We start from the raw sequence: 19,982 nt of genomic DNA, 5'->3' as shown, positions 1-19,982 counted from the left end.
CATCATGGGAAAATCAGCCAAAGAATTGTAGACCTCCACAAGTCTGGTTCAACCTTGGGAGCAATTTCCAAACTCCTGAAGGTACCACGTTTGTCTGTACATTCAATAGTATGCAAGTATAAACACCATGGGACCACGCAGCCGTCATATCGCTCAAGAAGGAGACGCGTTCTGTCTCCTAGAGATGAACGTACTTTGGTGCGAAAAGTGCAAATCAATCCCAGAACAACAGCAAAGGACCTTGTGAAGACGCTGGAGGAAACATGTCCAAAGTATCTTTATCCACAGTAAAACGAGTCCTATATCGACATAACCTGAAAGGCTGCTCAGCAAGGAAGAAGCCACTGCTCCAAAACCACCATAAAAAGCCAGACTATGGTTTGCAACTGCACATGGGGACAAAGATTGTACTTTTTGGAGAAATGTCCTCTGGTCTGATGAAACAAAAATATAACTGTTTGGCCATAATGACCATCGTTATGTTTGGAGGCAAAAGGGGGAGGCTTGCAAGCCGAAGAACACCATCCCTACCGTGAAGCACGGGGGTGGCAGCATCATGGTGTGGGGGTGCCTTGCTGCAGGAGGGACAGGTGCACTTTACAAAATATATGGCATCATGAGGAAGAAAAATGATGTGGATATATTGAAGCAACATCTCAAGACATCAGTCAGGAAGTTAAAGCTTGGTCGCAAATGGGTCTTCCAAATGGACAATGACCCCAAGCATACTTACACAGTTGTGGCAAAATGGCTTAAGGACAACAAAGTCAAGGTATTGGAGTGGCCATCACAAAGCCCTGACCTCAATCCTATAGAAAATGTGTGGGCAGAACTGAAAAAGTGCGAGGTCTACAAACCTGACTCAGTTACACCAGCTCTGTCAGGAGGAATGGGCCAAAATTCACCCAACTTATTCTGGGAGCTTGTAGAAAGCTACCCGAAACGTTTGACCCAAGTTAAATTGTTTGAAGGCAATGCTACCAAATACGAATTCAGTGTATGTAAACTTCTGACCCACTGGGAATGTGATGAAAGAAATAAAAGCTGAAGTAAGTCATTCTCTCTACTTTTATTCTGGCATCTCACATTCTTAAGTGGTGATCCTAACTGACCTAAGACAGGGAATTATTACTAGGATTAAATGTCAGGAATTGTGAAAAACTGAGTTTAAATGTATTTGGCTAAGGTGTATGTAAACTTCCGACTTAAACTGTATATATATATATATATATATATATATATATATATATATATATATATATATATATATATATATATACTACCGTTCAAAGGTTTGTGGTCACTGAGAAATGTCATTGTTTTTGAAAGCAAAGCACATTTTTTGACCATTAAAATAACATCAAATTGATCAGAAATACAGTGTAAACATTGTTAATGTTGTAAATTACCTTTGTAGCTGGAAACAGTTGATTTTTAATGGAATATCTGCATAGGCGTGCAGAGGCCTATTATCAGCAACCATCACTCCTGTGTTCCAATGGCTCGTTGTGTTAGCTAATCCAAGTTTATCATTTTAAAAGGCTAATTAGAAAACCCTTTTACAATTATGTTATCACAGCTGAAAACTGTTGTTCTGATTAAACATTTACATTTAAGTCATTTAGCAGACGCTCTTATCCAGAGCGACTTACAAATTGGAAAGTTCATACATATTCATCCTGGTCCCCCCGTGGGAATTGAACCCTGGTCCCCCCGTGGGAATTGAACCCACAACCCTGGCGTTGCAAACGCCATGCTCTACCAACTACCAAAGAAGCAATAAAACTGGGCCTCAAGACTAGTTGTGTATCTGGAGCATCAGCATTTGTCATTTATTTTTGCTCTTTGCACCCAGTATCTCTACTTGCACATCATCATCTGCACATCTATCACTCCAGTGTTAATGCTAAATTGTAATTATTTTGCCACTATGGCCTATTTATTGTCTTACCTCCCCAGTCTTACTACAGTTGCACACACTGTATATAGATTTTTCTATTGTGTTATTGACTGTACGTTTATTTATCCCATGTGTAACTCTGTGTTGTTGTTTTTGTCGCACTGCTTTGCTTTATCTTGGCCAGGTCGCAGTTGTAAATGAGAACTTGTTCTCAACTAGCTTACCTGGTTAAATAAAGGTGAAATAAAAATAAAAACATTTGTGGGTTCGATTACAGGCCCAAATTGGCCAGAAACAAAGAACTTTTCTGAAACTCGTCAGTCTATTCTTGTTCTGAGAAATTAAGGCTATTCCATGTAAGAAATTGCCAAAAACTGAAGATCTCGTACAATGCTGTGTATTACTCCCTTCACAGAACAGAGCAAACTGACTCTAACCAGAATAGAAAGAGGAGTGGGAGGCCCGGTGCACAACTGAGCAAGAGGACAAGCACATTAGTGTCTAGTTTGTGAAACAGATGCCTCACAAGTCCTCAACTGGCAGCTTCATTAAATAGTACCCACAAAACACCAGTCTCAACGTCAACAGTGAAGAGGCGACTCCGGGATGCTGGCCTTCTAGGCAAAGTTGCAAAGAAAAAGCCATATCTCAGACTGGCCAATAAAAATAAAATATTAAGATGGGTAAAAGTACACAGACACTGGAAAGAGGAAGATTGGATAAAAGTGTTATGGACAGACAAATCTAGGTTTGAGGTGTTCGGATCACAAAGAAGAATATTTGTGAGACGCAGAAAAAATGAAGAGGAGTGCTTGACGCCATCTGTCAAGCATGGTGGAGGCAATGTGATTGTCTGGGGGGTGCTTTGGTGGTGGTAAAGTGGGAGATTTGTACAGGATAAAAGGGTTCTTGAAGAAGGAAGGCTATCACTCCATTTTGCAACGCCATGCCATACCCTGTGGACATCGCTTAATTGGAGCCAATTTCCTCCTACAACAGGACAATAACCCAAAGCACCGCTCCAAACTATGCAAGAACTATTAAGGGAAGAAGCAGTCAGCTGGTATTCTGTCTATAATGGAGTGGCCAGCACAGTCACCGAATCTCAACCCTATTGAGCTGTTGTGGGAGCAGCTGAAATGTATGGTATGTAAGAAGTGCCCATCATGCCAATCCAACTTGTGGGAGGTGCTTTAGGAAGCATGGGGTGAAATCTCTTCAAATTACCTCAACAAATTGACAACTAGAATGCCAAATGTCTGCAGGGCTGTAATTGCTGCAAATGGAGGATTCTTTGACGAAAGCAAAGTTTGAAGGACACAATTATTATTTCAATTAAAAATAATGATTTATAACCTTGTCAACATCTTGACTATATTTCCTATTCATTTTGCAACTCATTTCATGTATGTTTTCATGGAAAACAAGGACATTTCTAAGTGTCCCCAAACTTTTGAACGGTAGTGTGTAGTATATACACTACCGGTCAAAAGTTTTAGAACACCTACACATTCAAGGGTTTTTCTTTAAAATATATTTTATATTTGAGATTCTTCAAATAGCCACCCTTTGCCTTGATGACAGCTTTGCACACTCTTGGCATTCTCTCAACCAGCTTCATGAGGTAGTCACCTGGAATGCATTTCAATTAACAGGTGTGCCTTCTTAAAAGTTAATTTGTGGAATTGATTTCCTTATTTGAGCCAATCAGTTGTGTTGTGACAGGGTAGGGGCTGGCTATACAGAAGATAGCCCTATTTGGTAAAATACCAAGTCCATATTATGGAAAGAAACTCAATTAAGCAAAGAGAAATGACAGTCCATCATTACTTTAAGACATGAAGGTCAGTCAATACGGAACATTTCTAAAAGTTTCTTCAAGTGCAGTCGCATAACCCATCAGGCGTTATGATGAAACTGGCTCTCATGAAGACCCAGAGTTACCTCTGCTGCAGTGGATAAGTTCATTAAAATTACCAGTCTCAGAAATTGCAGCCCAACAAAATGCTTCACAGAGTTCAAGTAACAGACACATCTCAACAGCAACTGTTCAGGGGAGACTGTGTGAATCAGGCCTTGATGGTCGAATGGTGGTTGGTTTGGGATGAGTCGGACCGCAGAGTGAAGGAAAAGCAGCCAGCAAGTGCTCAGCATATGTGGGACATCCTTCAATACTGTTGGAAAAGCATTCCAGGTGAAGTTGGTTGAGAGAATACTAAGAGTGTGCAAAGCTGTCAAGGCAAAGGGTGGCTATTTGAAGAATCTCAAATATAAAATATATTTTGATAAAAAAAAAAAAAATTGGTTACTACGTGATTTCATATGTGTTATTTCATAGTTTTGATGTCTTCACTATTATTCTACAATGTAGAAAATAGTAAAAATAAAGAAAAACCCTTGATTGAGTAGGTGTGTCCAAACTTTTGACCGGTAGTGTATATACAGTACCTGTCAAAAGTTTGGACACACCTACTCATTCAAGGGTTTTTTATTTGTACTATTGTCTACATTTTGTCCTGTGGTCACTGTTTCAGTCAATTTCTTCTATTTGTAGCATAATGAAAACACCCCGGGGCAATATTATAATCCATAAACCTGTGTAGTTGAGCTCCATCAATTAAATTATTATCTGGTTATGTTACATGATTAAAGTATGGTCCTAGAAGCATTACTCAACTCTCTCCACAATGTCAACGTTAAGATGCAAGATGCAAGCCATGATCTCAATAACCCCTTGTGTGTGTGTGTGTGTGTGTGTGGGTGTGTGCTGTCAGAGGGGTTATTTATGAATGAGTTGCAGTTTGGTCACAACTCGAGGGTCAAAGCGCCTCAGTTTTTAGGGAGAGGAAGGGTGAGGGGAGAAACTTGTCTCAGGTATGTGTGTGTGCATAAATGCGTGTAGGAGTGCGTGCGTGCGTGTGTGTGTGTGTGTGTGTGTGTGTTGGAGGGATACAACAGCTGCATGAGAGCAATTAGAGCCATTCAGAAAACTGGAGCAAGCCGAAACCCTCCCACTGATAGTCTCCATGGCAATGATAATTCCTCCCAGACTTCTGTGTGTTGTGAGTGGACAAGGTCCCTCCCCCCATCTGTCAATCAAAGTTTCCCATGCAGGCTCTAGAGGAAGTGTTTGAGGGAACTGGGGAAACCAATCCAACTCACTACCGCTGTTTGATTTAGGGGCTTTCAAAGTAAACTGTGTGTGTGGTTTCACTGTTTGGCCTACACAAGGCCTTTTTCCATTGGCTAAGTTATTGGAAGCCAATCAAAACAAACAAAGCTTTGGATCAATTTCTCAAGGTTAACTTGTGTATGAACTCAGAAGAGGGAAGTGGTTGACTTGTATTTACCTACAAAGCTGCTTCAGTACAGGACATGTTTTTGAACAGTCAGTCAGTGTATTGTTAATCAATTGGATTTACATAAGACCTTCAGATGTTTTCCCAGTAAGCACAATTTTCTGGATGCTTTTCTGGAATGTTGTTTGCTCATAGGTTTGATTATCTAAGAATTATATTTGAGAATGGTTGTTTCCATTGAGTGATATCACTTCATCCATCATATGAAGTAAATAGAAACTGTGGGCAGAACAAGATTTGTATTTGTTTCACATCCAACATATATTTTATTGATGTACGTACAGTTGAAGTTGGAAGTTTACATACACTTAGGTTGGAGTCATTAAAACTCGTTTTTCAACCACTCCACAAATTTCAAACTATAGTTTTGGCAAGTCGGTTAGGGCATCTACTTTGTGCATGACACAAGTCATTTTTCCAACAATTGTTTACAGACAGATTATTTCACTTATAATTCACTGTATCACAATTCCAGTGGGTCAGAAGTTTACATACACTAAGTTGACTGAGCCTTTAAACAGCTTGGGAAATTCCAGAAAATTATGTCGTGGCTTTAGAAGACTCTGATAGGCTAATTGACATCATTTGAGTCAATTGGAGGTGTACCTGTGGATGTATTTCAAGGCCTACCTTCAAACAGTGCCTCTGCTTGACATCATGGGAAAATCCAAAAGAAATCAGCCAAGACCTCAGAAAAAATTTGTAGATCTCCACAACTCTGGTTCATCCTTGGAAGCAATTTCTAAATGCCTGAAGGTACCAAGTTCATCTGTACAAGCAATAGTACGCAAGTATAAACACCATGGGACCACGCAGCCGTCATACCGCTCAGGAAGGAGACGCGTTCTGTCTCCTAGAGATGAATGTACTTTGGTGCGAAAACTGCAAATCAATCCCAGAACAACAGCAAAGGACCTTGTAAAGATGTTGGAGGAAACAGGTACAAAAGTATCTATATCCACAGTAAAACGAGTCCTATATCGACATAACCTGAAAGGCCGCTCAGCAAGGAAGAAGCCACTGCTCCAAAACCGCCATAAAAAAGCCAGACTACGGTTTGCAACTGCACATGGGGACAGAGATCGTACTTTTTTGAGAAATGTCCTCTGGTCTGATGAAACAAAAATATAACTATTTAGCCACTATGACCATCGTTATGTTTGGAGGCAAAAGGGGGAGCCTTGCAAGCCGAAGAACACCATCCCAACTGTGAAGCACGGGGGTGGCAGCATCATCATCAGTGTAATCTATAAGTCGTTGCTAGGTAAAGCCCCGCCTTATCTCAGCTCACTGGTCACCATTGCAGCACCCACCCGCAGCACGCGATCCAGCAGGTATATTTCACTTGTCACCCCCAAAGCCAATTCCTCCTTCGGCCGCCTTTCCTTCCAGTTCTCTGCTGCCAATGACTGGAACGAACTGCAAAAATCACTGAAGCTGGAGACTCATATCTCCCTCACTAGCTTTAAGCACCAGCTGTCAGAGCAGCTCACAGATCACTGCACCTGTACATAGCCAATCTGTAAATAGCCCATCCAACTACCTCATCACCATATTGTTATTTATTTGATTTATTTAGCTCTTTTGCACCTCAGTACCGCTACTTGCACACTCATCTTCTGCACATCTATCACCACAGTGTTTAATTTGCCATACTGTAATAATTTTGTCACTATGGCCTATTTTGTCACTATTTGCACACACTGTATATAGACTTTCTCTATTGTATTATTGACTGTATGTTTGTTTATTCCATGTGTAACTCTGTGTTGTTGTATGTCGCACTGCTTTGCTTTATCTTGGCCAGGTCGCAGTTGTAAATGAGAACTTGTTCTCAACTAGCCTACCTGGTTAAATAAAGGTACTATAAAAATAAAATAAACATCATGTTGTGGGGGTGCTTTGCTGCAGGAGGGACTGGTGCACTTCGCAAAATAGATGGCATCATGAGGTAGGAAAATTGTGGAAATATTGAAGCAACATCTCAAGACATCAGTCAGGAAGTTAAAGCTTGGTCGCAAATGGGTCTTCCAAATGGACAATGACCCCAAGCATACTTACAAAGTTGTGGCAAAATGGCTTAAGGACAACAAAGTCAAGTTATTGGCGTGGCCATCACAAAGCCCTGACCTCAATCCTATAGAAACTTTGTGGGAGAACTGAAAAAGCGTGTGCGAGCAAGGAGGCCTACAAACCTGACTCAGTTACACCAGCTCCGTCAGGAGGAATGGGCCAAAATTCACCCAACTTATTGTGGGAAGCTTGTGGAAGGCTACCCAAAACGTTTGACCCAAGTTAAACAATTTAAAGGCAATGCTACCAAATACTAATTGAGTGTATGTGAGCTTCTGACCCACTGGGATTGTGATGAAAGAAATAAAAGCTGAAATAAATAATTCTCTACTTTTATTCTGACATTTCACATTCTTAAAATAAAGTGGTGATCCTAACTGACCTAAGACAGGGAATTATTACTAGGATTAAATGTCAGGAATTGTGAAAAACTGAGTTTAAATGTATTTGGCTAAGGTGTAGGTAAACTTCTGACTTCAACTGTATATGTGAACGACCGCCTCGATTCGGTCTCATGTAGCAAAATTTGAAATTGTGTTTTTTACATGTTTTGGTACACCTACTGGAGAGCTCTTCTTTGTCTACATCCATTCAGCATCATTCACACCCTCTTAAGCCTTAGCCCCACCCATCTCTTTAAGGTTTCACATGTGAGGCCATGTGGTAAACACACCATATATCAAACAATATCTAAGTATATTTGTCACATGCATATGATACAGAAGGTGTAAACGGTACAGTGAAGTGGTTACTTGCATAGTAGCAATATCAAAAACAGGAAGTGTACAGATAAATATTTCATAATTATTAGATGACGCTTACTCAGACACACTTGTAAATTGATGGGTCATGTGAAAGAAATGCTGTAACCCCCCCCCCCCCCCAGCCACATCTAGCTAAGTGGATGGGTCACTATTGTCTAGACATGTACGCATGTTCATGAAATACAATAGATGGCCATAATCACGCCCAGACACACCTGGCTAATTTGATGGGTCATGTAATAATCCGGCCTAAGTATAGTCTTCTGTTTAGACATGTAACAAGCTACCTAAACAATGAACTGGAATAATCCATACTCATACTACTACCAATACAAACATGGTCTTAGCTGTAGTATGAATCTGCTTGTAGCTTAAAGCTAACAAACTAGGTTTAATGTTAGCTAGCTAACATTAGGCTATAACTAGCAATGCAAATGGGTTTCTGATTTGAATAACATTACTACACAGATCACACACGTAACGTTAGCTAGCGAGCCAGCAAGCTAACGTTTGCTAGCTAACTAACAGTACTCTTTAATAACTTGCAATAAAAATGACTTTCTGACAAAATTAGAAACTTATTTCTAAAAATGTAGCTAGCCTCTTACCCGTATGGATGAATACTACACGGCAGACTGGAACCATTTAACTCTGTTTTGTTTGTAGCTACATCTTGTTTGGCCAGCGTTGTGTCAAGTCACTCCGGTTCACACTGACCGTGGCGTGTGCAGAAAGACCATCACTTTTTCCAACTGATCTGTCGATAGCGCCTGCTAAATTCAGGGCATCTACGTTGTTGAGAAAAGCAGCAAAACTTTTGTTGTTCTCGATGGCTAACGTTATATCTTTCACAAACGATGCAGTAGAAAGGACCGTCAACACATACTGAACAGCTAACGTTATAGACAGACGCATGCTACATGGCAGACCAATCCAAACTCCTCTCCCGGCATGTCCAGCCCATCCATTATCTTAGCCAATCATGGCTAGCGGGAAGCTTCCTGGCTTTTTCCATGGTTAAACCAACTATGCTCATAATTTAACAATTTTATTTGTATTTATGGATGGAATACAAGTTTGTTATTAAGGCACATAAAAGTTCACATGTTCCAGAAGGCATTTCTGCCAAAAAACACATTTTGGTAAATGTTTCAGTTCAAATGGCTCTCCTGTGAGGTAGTGACGTGCGACATACGCCTAGTTTCCTAAAACAAGTCACATATTCACTCCTGTCTACATAATTTCCCCTTGTGGGATAAATGAAGTATATTGAATTGAAAGAACAGGCTTAAACCAATGTAGATTTTCCCCATGTGACATGCTGTTATTCAAAACAGAGGAAAATGGCGGACATCAATCAGTCATATGTATTTATAAAGCACTTTTTACATCAGCCGATGTTACAAAGTTCTATACAGAAGCCCAGCCTAAAACCCCAACATGTTGACCTACTGTATATGAATGAGAATAAACCTACATAGACACTATGCAACACGTGGAGCTAATCATTCAGTAGTTCCCCTCCCTGCCTTGAGATAAGAGAGAGGGAGGGGATGGCACGGTGCCATGTTCTTGGGTGGTAGGGTTTATATGATGCACTAGCCTTGTAAGAGCAAGAACTGGAGGAGGACTTAACTGCACCAAGCGTTCATGTGTATGGTTTATATTTAAGGACATGTCCTTTTTCCCTGGGTGGTAGGGTTTATATGATCTATTAGCTCTGTAAGATCTGAGGTGGAGGAGGACTTGACTACACCAAGCGTTCATGTGTATGGTGTATATTTAAGGACATGTCCTTTTTCCCTGGGTGGTAGGGTTTATATGATCTATTAGCTCTGTAAGATCTGAGGTGGAGGAGGACTTGACTGCACCAAGCGTTCATGTGTATGGTGTATATTTAAGGACATTTCCTTTTTCCCTGGGTGGTAGGGTTTATATGATCTATTAGCCCTGTAAGATCTGAGGTGGAGGAGGACTTGACCGACTTTACTGCACCAAGCTTTCATTTTAATGGACATGTCTTGTGGATGTCCTAAAACGGGCACCGTACATCTGTAGTCCAACTGACTGCATAACAGGATGTATCTCAGCATGACTAACTAGAATACAGTCATTCCATCTGAATCGCAATTTTGATTTGGTAATGCACACATTCTGAGCCCACAAATAAAATCATACAAATTATGGTGCACTCTGGGAACATATGGATTGAATCACAAGTTGATCATAGCCATCCCATGGAATGTGACTCACTGGGAAGCTGGAACAACATTATAGGGTCCCTAGGAACCAATACAGGTTTTTGTTGTTTCATCGTTTTAAATCGGAACGTGTGTGTCTGTGTGTAGCTATGTGACTCATTGCCTCTCTCCCTCTTCCTCTTTCTCCCTCTCTCCCTCCCTCGCTCCCTTCCTGTCTTCCAGGTCCAGAATTTGAACAATATAATCTCTTTTCCATTGGAGAATGTCTTGAAGAGTGAGCTTAGAGACAGCAGACTGGTGAGTAACCCTACTGTAGTGTACACTACATAGTGGAACACTTCTGTCTCCTCTACTGTGTCTGTAAAGTAATCTAGACAATAAGAGATACATCTAGGGCCTCCCGAGGGGCACAGCAGTCTAAGGCACTGCATCACAGTGTTGCGGCGTCACTACAGCCTGGGGTTTGATCCCAGGCTGTGTCACAACTGGCTGTGACCGGGAGTTCCATAGAGCGGCGCACAATTGGCCCAGTGTCGTCCGGGTTAGGGAAGGGTTTGGCCAGGGGAGCTTTACTTGGCTCATCGCGCTCTAGCGACTCCTTGTGGCGGGCCGGGTACCTCCAGGCTGACTCTGGTCGTCAGTTGAACGGTGTTTCCTCCGACACATTGGTGCAAATGGCTTCCGGGTTTAGCGAGCGGGTGTTAAGAAGCGCGGCTTGGCGGGTCATGTTTCGGAGGACGCATGACTCGACCTTTGCCTCTCCCGAGCCAAAGGCTACAGGTACTAGGGCCTGGAGTTTTACCAGGCCAGGCTTCCTTGTCCTACTTAATGAGAGGTCATTCACCAGCAATAGGTTTTGTTATTGGTACAGTAAACCGCATTGTTGAAGTGTCATATAAGGTGTATGAAGGGGCCAGAGCCTACTATTCACCCCTGGGTCCTGTGACTGTACAGTGTTCTGTGACTGTACAGTGTTCTGTGACTGTACAGTGTTCTGTGACTGTACAGTGTTCTGTGACTGTACAGTGTTCTATGACTGTACAGTGTTCTGTGACTGTACAGTGTTCTGTGACTGTCCACACTTCAGATAATATAGACGCAGTGTTTATTTGACTTGTCTGGAGCGCAGCCCAACTCAACTATCGGTCTTCCGTCTTCTCTTCTTTAGGAGTTGAAGAAACAGTTGGAGAAGAGCTGGAAGGATTATGACATCAAAGTGTGAGTTGATATCATTCTACCAAAGTGATTATGAGGGAAGTAGTCTTCCATATGGTTTGTGGTGCCTCTCAGAAAGATGAAAAGAGAGTGTTCCTGTACACCCATCCAGTCATGTTCTGGTTTTAAGTCAATGTAATATAAGAATGGGGTTTCACCTCCACTCTCTCTTATCCTTTCTCCTGTTTCCTCAGGTGAAATAGTTGGGAGTGTGTTACAGGAAAATGATGTTTAAAATGGCCAAGATTAGGACAGTAAATACCTGTAAATCCACCCGTATCTCTTTCTATCATTCACACACAGACATGCACACACTCACACCTCATGCCAAGACAATTCTACATATATCTAATGCACTGTCCTTTCACTCGTCAGCATCTGTGTCCACGAATGTTGACGTTGAGTCCGTCTCCATTTAACAATGCTCTTTTCTTTCATTGAACGGTATCAATAAAGATGCTTTACAGTCTAAAGTCCTCTACCTCGCTCTACCTCTCTCTCTTTCTCTCTCTCTCTCTCTCTCTCTGTCTCTCTCTCGGTCTCTCTACCTCTCTCTCGGTCTCTCTACCTGTCTCTACCTCTGTCTCTCTACCTCTGTCTCTCTACCTCTGTCTCTCTACCTCTCTCTCTCTCTACCTCTCTCTCTCTCTACATTTCTCTCTCTACCTCTCTCTACCTCTCTCTCTATCTCAGTGGGAAGCTGGAGAAGGAGAGGAGGGAGAAGAGCCGTCAGCCGGGCCTGATCAGGATGGAGGGATACGACGTGACGGAGGACATGGAGCGAGAGAGGAGGACCTTCCAGCTGCAGATGTGTGAGGTGAGGACACAGAGCTAGGACGGACACACACGTAGTAGGATAAAGTTACCCATAGACACTGATTTAAAGTCTTGGTAATAGTGGTGATAAAACCACTACTACTAACACAGCTAATACCACTACTAACACTACACCACTACTACCACTAACACTGCCAATGCCGCTAACGCCACTGCTACCGCTAACGCCGCTAACACCACTACTACCGCTAACGCCGATAACGCTGCAACTACCGCTAACGCCGCTAATACCGCTAATGCTGATAACACCACTACTACCACTAACGGCGCTAACACTGCTAATACCGCTAATACCACTTCTAACACATTTTACATTTTTACATTTAAGTCATTTAGCAGACGCTCTTATCCAGAGCGACTTACAAGTACATACATTCATACTTTTTTGTACTGGCCCCCCGTGGGAATCGAACCCACAACCCTGGCGTTGCAAGCGCCATGCTCTACCAACTGAGCTACACGGGACAACTACCACTAACACTGCTACTACCACCACTAACACTGCTAATACCTCTAACACCACTACTACCATTAACACTGCTAATACCACTAATGCCGCTAACACCACTACTACTACCACTAACAGCACTACTACTACGGCAAACGGCGCTAATGCCACTTATTCCACTAATGCCACTAATACTTACGGGTAGGTTTGGGGGATGGGAATCTGATCCTAGGTCTGTGCATATGGACAATTTCTCCCCTGAACGGCACAGATCGTGTCAAGGTGGGGGAGGATGCCAGACCCAGACTGGACTGTGAAATGTAAAAATGTGCAGTACAGATTGGAAATGGCACTGAAGCCAATGCTAAGCTCAGTTAAAGTCCAAAGTTACACTTTACGAGCGTAGGGGAATTTACTCTTTAGTTGGACTCTCTGTGAGGCCAGCTGCTGAGATGGGTGGAGAAGTAGAGGAGGAGAATTCCCCCCCCCCCCCCCTTCTCCAAGGCCCTTGTCTGGGTCATGTTCATTATGGCACACAAGAGAAAACATTTGAAAACATGCAACTGAAAACGAAAATACGTTTTTGGATAAGTCGAGGTTGTACATTCCTTCCACTGGGCACAAACGTCAGTTCAACATCCAGTTTGGATTTACATTTGGTTGAGTTGTCACCATGTCTATGGATTTAGCTTAAAAGTTGGGTAAAAAACCCCGTCTTTACGTTGATTACTTTTTGCAAATCCAATCTGTTTTCAACGTTGATTCAACATCATCACACTGATTTTGTTTTGGTTGAAATTATGTGGAAACAACGTTGATTCTACCAGTTTTTGCCCAGTGGGCTGTTTCAGTCCGTTTTGCCCCATTTGGTGCATAATAAACATGACCCAGCACAGCCGCAGACAGACAGTTTTAAACAAGGCTTTATGGAGCAGAGACACAGCAGACTGCAGTCATTCCTTCCAAAAGCAGCAGAGAGCTCCTTCAGCTGGCTCTCACCAAGGCATTTCCCTTTTAAAGCAACATTTAAAACACTTCAAACAGTTCAAAAAATGGATCAGGTAAAAAAACACACCCTGAAACTGTTCTATGCCGTGTCATGTTTAGGCTATGTCCTGAGAAGCATATTGTCTATGGCAGAAGAGACTTGTTCATATGAAAGTCTAGCATTTTTCCTGCCCATGTGTCCTGACCAGGAAAAACTCTGTGCCAGGCTACAACTAAGACCAGGAGTTTTTCCTGAACAGACAGTACATTTCTCCTACCGTGATTCAATGAGTGACTGGTTAAATCAGTAAAATGATACCCAACGGTTTATAACCAGTGTGACCGTTTCTGAACCTGAAACCAGCTCTGTAACCATGGTTACTAATCCAGTACTTTCGTCCTCTGGTTTGTCCAGTATCTACTGAAGATCCAGGAGCTGAGGGTACGTCAGGGTCCAGACCTGCTCCAGAGTCTCATCAAGTACTTCCAGGCCCAGCTCAAGTAAGTTCTCCTTCTATGCTTTAATGCCCCTTTTTCACGCTACTGAGCCAAGCCGAGCTATACTGCACTATAGTCTAAAAGAAAACATTTTAAGAAAATGTAATATCAAAGACAGTACGGTTCTGGTTGGTCCTATAGTGTGAATCGTAAGAGTACTCGCTGTACTCCTTTGGCCTTATGGGAAGCGTATGGCTTTCATATCTCCCTGCTACTACTCATAGTAACAGCACCAAGATCTTACCTCAGGAATGTTACTGTGGTTTCTGGTGTCAAATGTTGTGGCTGTTTGGTTTTGGCTCCTTTTACCAGGTATTGCCACGCTACTTAACAATTTTGTTCCATATGTTATGTGTGTGTGTGTGTGTGTGTGTGTGTGTGTGTGTGTGTGTGTGTGTGTGTGTGTGTGTGTGTGTGTGTGTGTGTGTGTGTGTGTGTGTGTGTGTGTGTGTGTGTGTGTGTGTGTGTGTGTGTGTGTGTACCTGAGTGTTATGGTCGACATCCACCAATGACTCAGTATTGTTGTATCATCTCAGTTTTTTCCAGGACGGCTTGAAAGCTGCCGAGAACCTTAGTCCCTTTGTGGAGAAGCTGGCTACATCGGTGCACATGGTAGTAACAACCGATTTGTTTTGTTTTGTCTGTCTACCTGTCTGTCTGTCTGTCTGTCTGTCTGTCTGTCTGTCTGTCTGTCTGTCTGTCTGTCTGTCTGTCTGTCTGTCTGTCTGTCTGTCTGTCTGTCTGTCTGTCTACCTGTCTGTCTGTCTGTCTGTCTGTCTACCTGTCTACCTGTCTGTCTGTCTGTCTGTCTGTCTGTCTGTCTGTCTGTCTGTCTGTCTGTCTGTCTGTCTGTCTGTCTGTCTGTCTGTCTCACACACACACACACACACACACACACACACACACACACACACACACACACACACACACACACACACACACACACTAACTAACTACCAACTCCAACTGGACCTTAGTGATCAGCTGCTACTGAAGTCCTGTACAGACACTAACAGATTATGCATCGCTGAAGACAAACCTCCTAAACCTCAACCTCGTCTCTCCTCCCAGACTTTCCCAACACACGGTCTGTCCACTATGATGCAATTCCTAGAACTGCTCCTTCATTCCTGAAAGGGAAACCAAAATTATTTCCCAATTTCATTGGAGGTACGGGCCCTTATGCTATAATCGCCTAGACAGGCTTTCCAAACCAGACCAGACATTTTCCTGCCCATATCCCCCAACTGCCAAACCAGGAGTCTATCACTCGGTACCGGTTATGGTTGTCAGGGTTACATGGCAGTGGTGTGGGAGTATTTAATGGCATGGTGTGGTGGTTATACTGAGCCTGGTCCACCTTAAATGACATGGTGTGGTGGTTATACTGAGCCTGGTCCACCTTAAATGACATGGTGTGGTGGTTATACTGAGCCTGGTGGTGTGGTCGTTATGCTGAGCCTGGTCCACCTTAAATGACATGGTGTGGTGGTTATACTGAGCCTGGTGGTGTGGTCGTTATGCTGAGCCTGGTCCACCTTAAATGACATGGTGTGGTGGTTATACTGAGCCTGGTCCACCTTAAATGACATGGTGTGGTGGTTATACTGAGCCTGGTCCACCTTAAATGACATGGTGTGGTCGTTATGCTGAGCCTGGTCCACCTTAAATGACATGGTGTGGTCGTTATGCTGAGCCTGGTCCACCTTAAATGACATGGTGTGGTGGTTATACTGAGCCTGGTCCACCTTAAATGACATGGTGTGGTGGTTATACTGAGCCTGGTCCACCTTAAATGACATGGTGTGGTCGTTATGCTGAGCCTGGTCCACCTTAAATGGCATGGTGTGGTGGTTATACTGAGCCTGGTCCACCTTAAATGACGTGGTGTGGTCGTTATACTGAGCCTTTTCCACCTTAAATGACATGGTGTGGTGGTTATGCTGAGCCTTTTCCACCTTAAATGACATGGTGTGGTGGTTATACTGAGCCTTTTCCACCTTAAATGACATGGTGTGGTGGTTATACTGAGCCAGGTGGTGTGGTCGTTATGCTGAGCCTGGTCCACCTTAAATTACATGGTGTGGTGGTTATACTGAGCATGGTCCACCTTAAATGACATGGTGTGGTGGTTATACTGAGCCTGGTGGTGTGGTCGTTATGCTGAGCCTGGTCCACCTTAAATGACATGGTGTGGTGGTTATACTGAGCCTGGTTCACCTTAAATGACATGGTGTGGTGGTTATGCTGAGCCTGGTCCACCTTAAATGACATGGTGTGGTGGTTATACTGAGCCTGGTCCACCTTAAATGACATGGTGTGGTGGTTATACTGAGCCTGGTCCACCTTAAATGACATGGTGTGGTGGTTATACTGAGCCTGGTCCACCTTACATGACATGGTGTGGTGGTTATACTGAGCCTGGTCCACCTAGTGGTTTACTGACCTAGTGTCGGGTTGCTCTCTGTCACACACACACACTCACTCTCTCTCTCTCACACACACACACACACTCACTCTCTCACACACATACACTCTCACACACTCTCTCTCTCTCTCTCACTCTCTCTCTCTCTCTCTCTCTCTCTCTCTCTCTCACTCACTCACTCACTCACTCACTCACTCACTCACTCACTCACTCACTCACTCACTCACTCACTCACTCACTCACTCACTCACTCACTCTCTCGTAACGGACACTTGAGTTTAATGAGAGTGTCAGTGGTTCTTCTTGCTCTACATGGTTGGAAAAGGGGCAAGCTCGGGCACGCTGTTTTCAGGTTCAAGGAAGAATTATGGAAAAGAAACCTGTTGGGACTTTTTCACGGTTCACCTAAACGTTTTTGTGTTGTTATCCTGTTTGATTTGGCAAGACAGCACAAATTGATATGGGACCAGGCTAAGATGGGGACCCAGAAACCAAAGACTGTTCTAGTATGCTCTGTTACACTTTATTTTGAGACATTATGCAAAGCTTGGTTTAATAGCTGTCCACACCCATTGATTGGGAACAGATCAGCAAAGCTACCCATCCCAAATCCTTTCTTTTTGAGAGACAGTTGGTGTTGTGAAAAGCTAGTGCACGCCACGTACACCAGCAACTCCCTCCAAATGCTCCCAATATATTAGCCAAATCAGTGTCTGTTTATATAGTAGCTACAGTAGATTGCATTCAGCTGATCTGTCTTGTGTGTGTGTGTGTGTGTGTGTGTGTGTGTGTGTGTGTGTGTGTGTGTGTGTGTGTGTGTGTGTGTGTGTGTGTGTGTGTGTGTGTGTGTGTGTATACGGTAGGTGCGTCAGGACCAGGAAGAAGAGGTGAGACAGCTCTCTCAGCTACGAGACTCCCTAAGACTGCTGCTACAGATGGAGGGGAAAGAGGTACTGTTCATTAGGCACCAAACGGAAGAAAACTGACCGAAACAGAGAGGGGGACTACCTGGGCTTGTCCAATAAGAAGTGTTCATTTTCCGTTGGAAAATGCTTTAAACATTTTCCATTGCTTGCCCTAATGAACACAACCCTGGTGGGTGGTTAAAAAAAGAAGAAAACTAATCATAGTCAATCTATATTGTAATAAAGTATTTTTCTCCCGTTTTGTCCCAGGAGTACCAGACCAGAAAGAACTCTGGTAACGGCTACAGCATCCACCAGCCTCAAGGCAACAAGAAGTACGGTACGGAGAAGTCAGGCTTCCTACAGAAGAGGAGTGACGGGTGAGTCTGTCTGGAGATTGTGGAAAATACTGATAAATATACTGACCGTGTACTGAAAACACACAAGGCTCCACTTCCAGCATTAACCCCAGTAGAAGGATTCTGTTAGCCTGTGTAACGGAGATTAGAACGTGCTGTGAGCTCACTTCACAGCCAGCTTGAAATGTTGCCAATGGTGCTATCGAATTGGATCCTTTTCTATAGCTCAACTGGTTTTTATGTTGTCAAGCGGGCGGTCTCATGTGTTGGTGAGGCAGAGGACCGTGGTTAAAGCCCAGTCAGAGGCAAGTTTAAGGGGGGCGGCGCTATATGATAAGCTAGCACACATTGGATTTGGCAAGACGGCACAAACCGACCCGGAACTAGGCTAGGATTCCACAGGCTGTTTTATGGTTGTGGCTAGTACAGGTACGGACGAGATTAACCATTGAACTACCACGGAAGTTGGGACTTGATGATGAGTCGGAGTCAGATATCTCTTAGAGTTCTCAAGTAAAAATCAATAGCTTCACTGGCGATTTAGTTTATTTCTGATTTAAATATCTGTGTATTGTTGCTTGTATCCATAGACACTTCTTCACAATTCTAGCTAGCTAAATCGATATAAACAAACGGTAGTGCACAATGTATTAATCATATTTATCCTATCATGTATTCGCTCGCGCATGCCAAATTCTGGTGGAGGTGGGAAATAAACATCCCATTTTATTGCCAGTGAACAGATACAATAGAACCAAGCCAATTTGTCCTGCTAAATGCCAATGCTGCCTAAATATGGTATGTTCAAATCAAAACTCTCCCCCTACTGACAACCTGTTGCTGTCCTACCGCTAGAGGCTAGCTAGCTATCGCCTTAGCAACGAAAGTGCCCTCCCCGTCTCATCGTCTGGCTTTAAAACTTCCAAAATCAAGTTCAGTGGTAAGTCTTGTCTGTAGCTGTACTCCATCTAGTCACAACCCTGTTTTATGGCTATCATGTTATCCACTTTATATGGCTCAAGTTCAGGGTTCCTGACCCATAGATTCTTCAGGCAATGATCCAGTGATGTATACATATGGTATATGATATTAGGATATCTATGGGGCTAACATGGGAGCAGGCCTGAGCAGGGTTAGGGTTAAGGTTAGGCTTCAGCAGGGTTAGGGTTAAGGTTAGGCCTGAGCAGTATTAGGGTTAAGGTTAAGGTTAGGCCTCAGCAGGGTTAAGGTTAGGCCTGAGCAGGGTTAAGGTTAGGCCTCAGCAGGATTAAGGTTAGGCCTCAGCAGGGTTAAGGTTAGGCCTCAGCAGGGTTAAGGTTAGGCCTGAGCAGGGTTAGGGTTAAGGTTAGGCCTCAGCAGGGTTAAGGTTAGGCCTCAGCAGGGTTAAGGTTAGGCCTGAGCAGGGTTAAGGTTAGGCCTCAGCAGGGTTAGGGTCTGTAGCAGGGTGCAGCGTGACATTATGGAGAGGCTGGGTGGGAGGGGTGGGGGCACAGTGCTATGTCAGCCCCAGCTGGTCTTCATTATTCTGGGGTTTGGATCCTGGCGAAGAGGCCTGGCTGGATGAGTGGATTCAGCTACTCCAGCTAACCCATGTCATGCAGAGAGAAAGAGAGGAGAGAGAGAAAGAGAGGAGAGAGAGAAAGAGAGTGAAAGAAAATGGAGAGGGATAGGAGAGAGAGAAAGGGAAAGAGAGTAAAGAGAGAGGAGAAAGAAGAGAGAGAGAAAGAGAGAGAGGAGAAAGAAGAGAGAGAGAGGGGTAGGAGAGAGAAAAAGAAGCGTGAGAGAGAAAGGGAAATAGTAAAGAGAGAGGAGAGAGAGAGAGAGTAAAGTGAGAGGAGAGAGAGAGAGAGGAGAAAGAAGAGAGAGAGAAAGAGTAAAGAGAGAGGAGAAAGAAGAGAGAGAGAGAGGGGTAGGAGAGTAAAGAGAGAAAGAGAGAGAGAGGGGTAGGAGAGTAAAGAGAGAGAGAGAGAGACAGGGGTAGCCTGGAAGTCTAAAACAGTCCTATGTC

The 19,982-nt window shown here is 43.4% G+C and overlaps 1 protein-coding gene across 2 annotated transcripts in view; it reads left to right on the top strand.

The window, feature by feature from the left end:
* Nucleotides 1-19,982, top strand: part of LOC120060163 (arf-GAP with SH3 domain, ANK repeat and PH domain-containing protein 3-like) — a 69,333-nt gene that overhangs the window by 15,757 nt on the left and 33,594 nt on the right. The window contains exons 4-10 of one of the 2 annotated variants that reach the window (XM_039009285.1): nt 10,520-10,594; nt 11,466-11,515; nt 12,206-12,329; nt 14,200-14,285; nt 14,819-14,894; nt 17,583-17,660; nt 17,886-17,995. In XM_039009285.1, the coding sequence (XP_038865213.1) occupies nt 10,520-10,594; nt 11,466-11,515; nt 12,206-12,329; nt 14,200-14,285; nt 14,819-14,894; nt 17,583-17,660; nt 17,886-17,995 (599 nt within the window). Of the gene's footprint in view, nt 1-10,519; nt 10,595-11,465; nt 11,516-12,205; nt 12,330-14,199; nt 14,286-14,818; nt 14,895-17,573; nt 17,661-17,885; nt 17,996-19,982 lie in introns of both variants that reach the window. The other variant, XM_039009284.1, reaches the window with a different exon arrangement.

Source organism: Salvelinus namaycush, chromosome 15 (genome assembly GCF_016432855.1).
Source record: "Salvelinus namaycush isolate Seneca chromosome 15, SaNama_1.0, whole genome shotgun sequence".
NCBI classification, from domain to species: Eukaryota; Metazoa; Chordata; class Actinopteri; order Salmoniformes; family Salmonidae; genus Salvelinus; species Salvelinus namaycush.
The sequence above is the reverse complement of the archived record's forward strand: the minus strand, read 5'-3'. Positions and strand labels throughout refer to the sequence as shown.